This window comes from Carlito syrichta, unplaced genomic scaffold (assembly GCF_000164805.1).
Source record: "Carlito syrichta isolate Samal-C Ts95f unplaced genomic scaffold, Tarsius_syrichta-2.0.1 Scaffold309859, whole genome shotgun sequence".
NCBI lineage: Eukaryota > Metazoa > Chordata > Mammalia > Primates > Tarsiidae > Carlito > Carlito syrichta.
The window spans coordinates 7,313-11,200 of NW_007253955.1; the positions used below are offsets into that span (position 1 = coordinate 7,313).

The 3,888-nt window shown below is 42.8% G+C and overlaps 1 protein-coding gene across 1 annotated transcript; it reads left to right on the forward strand.

The window, feature by feature from the left end:
• Nucleotides 1-424: 424 nt before the first annotated feature.
• On the forward strand, nt 425-3,497 carry PATE3 (prostate and testis expressed 3). The gene is made up of 3 exons (XM_008068068.1): nt 425-473; nt 2,309-2,431; nt 3,373-3,497. The coding sequence occupies exons 1-3, from the start codon at nt 425-427 to the stop codon at nt 3,495-3,497; spliced, it is 297 nt and encodes a 98-aa protein (XP_008066259.1).
• The last annotated feature ends 391 nt before the right edge of the window (nt 3,498-3,888 follow it).

Here is a 3,888-nt window from a genome sequence, read left to right on the forward strand (position 1 = left end):
CAGGCTACTCAGGAGGCTGAGGCAGAAGGATCGCTTGAGGCCAGCAGGTTGAGGCTGCAGTCACTATAAGCGTGCCACTACACTCCAGCCTGGGCAACAGATACTCTGTCTCAGAAAACAAAGAATAATAATATCAAAACTATGATGAAGATTATATCTAGAAAATGTTAGCCCAATGAAAAACCCCAACATTTGGAGTTAATATTTGTTAATTTGTAAATTAACATTTGTTAATTGGCATTCCTCTCTGCTGTGGGGAAGACAGCCAATAAACTTGAGCTCCAAGAGAAAACCTGTGTGACTGGCTCCCCTCAGGCATGGATAATCACTAGCCTATGATGAAGAAAGTTTCTTCCCTGGGGCCTAAAGGCCTGTGCTTGCAGCCCCTGGTTTCTACTCCTGCACAAGAGACTTTTGGGTCAGGATGAACAAACACTTCTTATTGATCTTCTTCATTTGCTGCCTCGTTGTGGGTGAGTCCTGGACCTCAAGAGTGGGCTCCAGTCACGGGCTCTAGGGAGCTCCAGGGAAACTTTTCATGTGTATTAGTATGTGTCCACACAGGGCTGAACTTTGACTATATTTATGAGGGAGAGAAAATCAGCCTTCAGAGTGCTCCTTCCGCCTTCCCTGTCAACTCTTCTATCCTTTTCAACATTTGCCATTCCCTTCCAGATATGCAAGCTTCAGTTGCTGTCTTTTTGTCCTGCTTCTCCCCTCTGTCCCTACCATTTCCCATAATCCCAAACCCTGGCAAGATCTTCCTTAGGACATTATTTTTATTCGTAAATCTATATCCCATTTGCATCCCATCTGTAATGAATAATTGTGTAGCTTGTTTCAGTGCCAGACAATGACTTTTGATAGCCTTTTCAGAAACTTTATATCACAAAAAGTAATTCTGGGAGAGAAAATACTAAATGCCCTGGAATAAAAAAGATTTTAGCCGGGCTCGGTGGCTCAGCCTGTAATCCCATGCCTTTGGGAGGCTGAGGTGAGTGGATTGCCTGAGCCCGAGGGTTCGAGACCCGCCTGGGCAACTTAGCAAGACCTCATCTCTACAATAAATCAAAAATTAGCCAGGCGTGGTAGTGCTTGCCTGTAGTTCCAGCTACTTGGAAGGCTGAGGCGGAAGGATCACCGGAGCCTAGCAGGTCGAGGCTGCGGTGGCCGGGAGCGGCCACTGCACTCCAGTCTGGGTGACAGAGTGAGACTCCAACTCAAAAAAATAAAATAAAATAAAAAAGATTTTAAAAATGGTTTTCAGTCCCTGTCTTAAGTTCTCTGAATCTTTGGTTGTTCATTCCAGAAATAAGAACAATATCTACTTGCAAGGTTTTCAGATATAGTTTGGAGAACAAGGTCCAAATGAGATGCTCAATAATTGCTACTTTCTTTTCTAATTTAGGTATACCAGGAAGAGATTTTTAAAACTTAAATCTGTATTTTGAATAACTCATTCCACAGAGCCTCATAAAGGTATTATTGACTGCGCTATAATTCATGAGACCTTTACATAGATTCAGTTTGAAGCTCAAAATATCAGAATATATCACCTAACAGAATATATCACAATATCCAAGCAGCAATATATAACACAAAACAATGCCAAATGTCAGAAACTCCATAGCAGTAACACTAGCTTGCATGAAATATGTTAAAGCGCTTGCTCTGCTTATCACTCTCATGTGTCTACAGCACTGTTGATTAGGTCAGGTCAGTGTTCAGAGCATTGTTTTGTTTTGAGTTGAAGTCTCACTCTGTCATCCAGGCTGGAGTGCAGTGGCCGCTCCTGGCCACCACAGCCTTGACCTGCTGGGCTCCAGCAATCCTTCCGCCTCAACCTTCCAAGTAGCTGGAACTACAGGCACGCGCTACCACCCCCAGCTAATTTTTTATTTATTGTAGAAATGAAGTCTCGCCAAGTTGCCCAGGTGGGTTTCGAACCTGCAGGCTCAAGTAATCCACTTGCCACGGTCTCCCAAAGTGCTGGGATTACAGGCTGAGCCACCAAGCCCAGTCAGAGCACTGTTTTTAAACTAGAGAAATCAACGACACTAGGGCTAAACTTTTGCCCAGAATTGTCCGGGCGAAAAGGGCTGAAGGTGGAACCAGAATCCTTTTATTCACAGTGACATTTTCTTCTCATTACTCTGGAATGAGGAGCTGGTGAGAGTTCCAACTTTTTACTGCCTAAGTACGCCAAAACCCACTTCACCCACCCACCCGTACCCCCTTTGCATATTTCCAGCTCTTTCCTAAATTCTGTCCTCTTCCTTGTCTCACACCAGCTCTGTGCTCTCTCCAGCAGCAACATCACTTAGGTGCATAACGTGCCACCTTCGTACACAGACAGACCACTGTAGAAGAGGTTTTGGTGTCTGTGTTGCTCAGAAGCAGGAGTCATGCATGCTCTTACAGATCTTTGAGGGTAAGTTAGAGGGTCAGGGGAGTTGCTGTGGGATTCTTAGAACTCTTTGAAAAGTGCAAGTTGACATCTCAGAAGAAGAGCCAAAGTACAGATTGCCCCTGAGTAGGGGTAGAACAGGTCCCCAAGCAAGCAGATAAAGATTTGGGACAATGGGAAAGAAGGAAGAAGGTGGGGATTTTACATTTCCAAGAAAACTGACCAAACAAGTTCATTATTGACATATAATAATTGTATATATTTATGGAGTACATGTGATATTTTGATTCATGCATGATCACATCAGGGTAATTGGGATATCCCTCACCTCAAAGATTTAGCATTTCTTCGTGTTGATAACATTCAATATTTCCTCTTTATGCTATTTTGAAAAGTAAAATAAAGAAAATGATATATATACACAATGGAATATTATTCAGTCATAAAAAAGAATGGAATCTTGTCATTTGTAGAAACATGGATGAACCTGGAGGATATTATGTTAAGTGGAACAAGCCAAAAACAGAAAGACAGATACCACATGTTCTCACTCATATGTGGGAGCTCAAAAAAAGAGAGATCTCATGGAGGTCGAGAGAAGAATGGCGGTTACCAAAAGCCAAGGAGGACAAGAGAGAAAGGGAGGGTATGAAGAAAATTTGGTTAATGGCCTAACAGATTTTTACTTAGAAGACACGAAAGCACTAGTTGCTCCTCTTCTAGCAAGAAAAGGAATGAGGCAGCCACACAAAGGGTAGAGGATTGTCAGAGACCTCAGGCAAACAACCCCCACTGCTGGCCAGTGATTTATGCTTCTCCCTGCCTGAGTGCTCTTGAGAAGTATAAGCTGAGAAGCCATTCCTATACCTATCCCAATGCCTGATTAAATTTTCATTGACATACTAGTGCCAAGTTTGACAAACTTAGATCACTGGCTTATTTTTTGTGGGTGTTTCCTATTGCAGATGATGCTCTCCAGATATCATATATGGTGTGTCAGAAATTCTGCAGAAACTTGACATTTGATCTCAAGAATCGAACTTACGTTCATAAATGCTGTAACTACAATTACTGTAACTTCAAAATCTAAGATATTTGCCCTCCGGAGGTCTCACATTAGAGTGCTGCTGATAGCCCTTATCCTTCACACCTGCTGTTCTTGCTTTCCTGCTTTTCCTTCATACCTGCTGATATCGCTTATCCTTCACACCTGCTGCTGATATCGCTTATCCTTCACACCTGCTGCTCTTGCTTTCCTGTCTTGTCTGTCCTGACAATACCCCTGCTCTCTCTTCATTTTAGTGCTGTCAGTTTGGCTCCTTCCTCGCTCAGGGGGTAATGGTTCAGAACCATGGATGCATCCTATTACAGAGATTTTATTGGCATTTTCATACTTTAAAAAGCCTGAGCCAAGAGGCCTGTACAGTAAAATTTAAAGCAGGGCCATTCTAGAACTTTCTGGTTTGCTTATTTGAGGTGGA

What these genes read in the sequence shown, in the direction of transcription:
- PATE3 (XM_008068068.1), top strand. Translation starts at nt 425, where the DNA reads ATGAACAAACACTTCTTATTGATCTTCTTCATTTGCTGCCTCGTTGTG. An exon ending in CATTTGCTGCCTCGTTGTGG is followed by an intron (nt 474 to 2,308) that starts GTGAGTCCTGGA and finishes TGCTCTCTCCAG; the next exon opens with CAGCAACATCACTTAGGTGC. An exon ending in GCTCTTACAGATCTTTGAGG is followed by an intron (nt 2,432 to 3,372) that starts GTAAGTTAGAGG and finishes TTCCTATTGCAG; the next exon opens with ATGATGCTCTCCAGATATCA.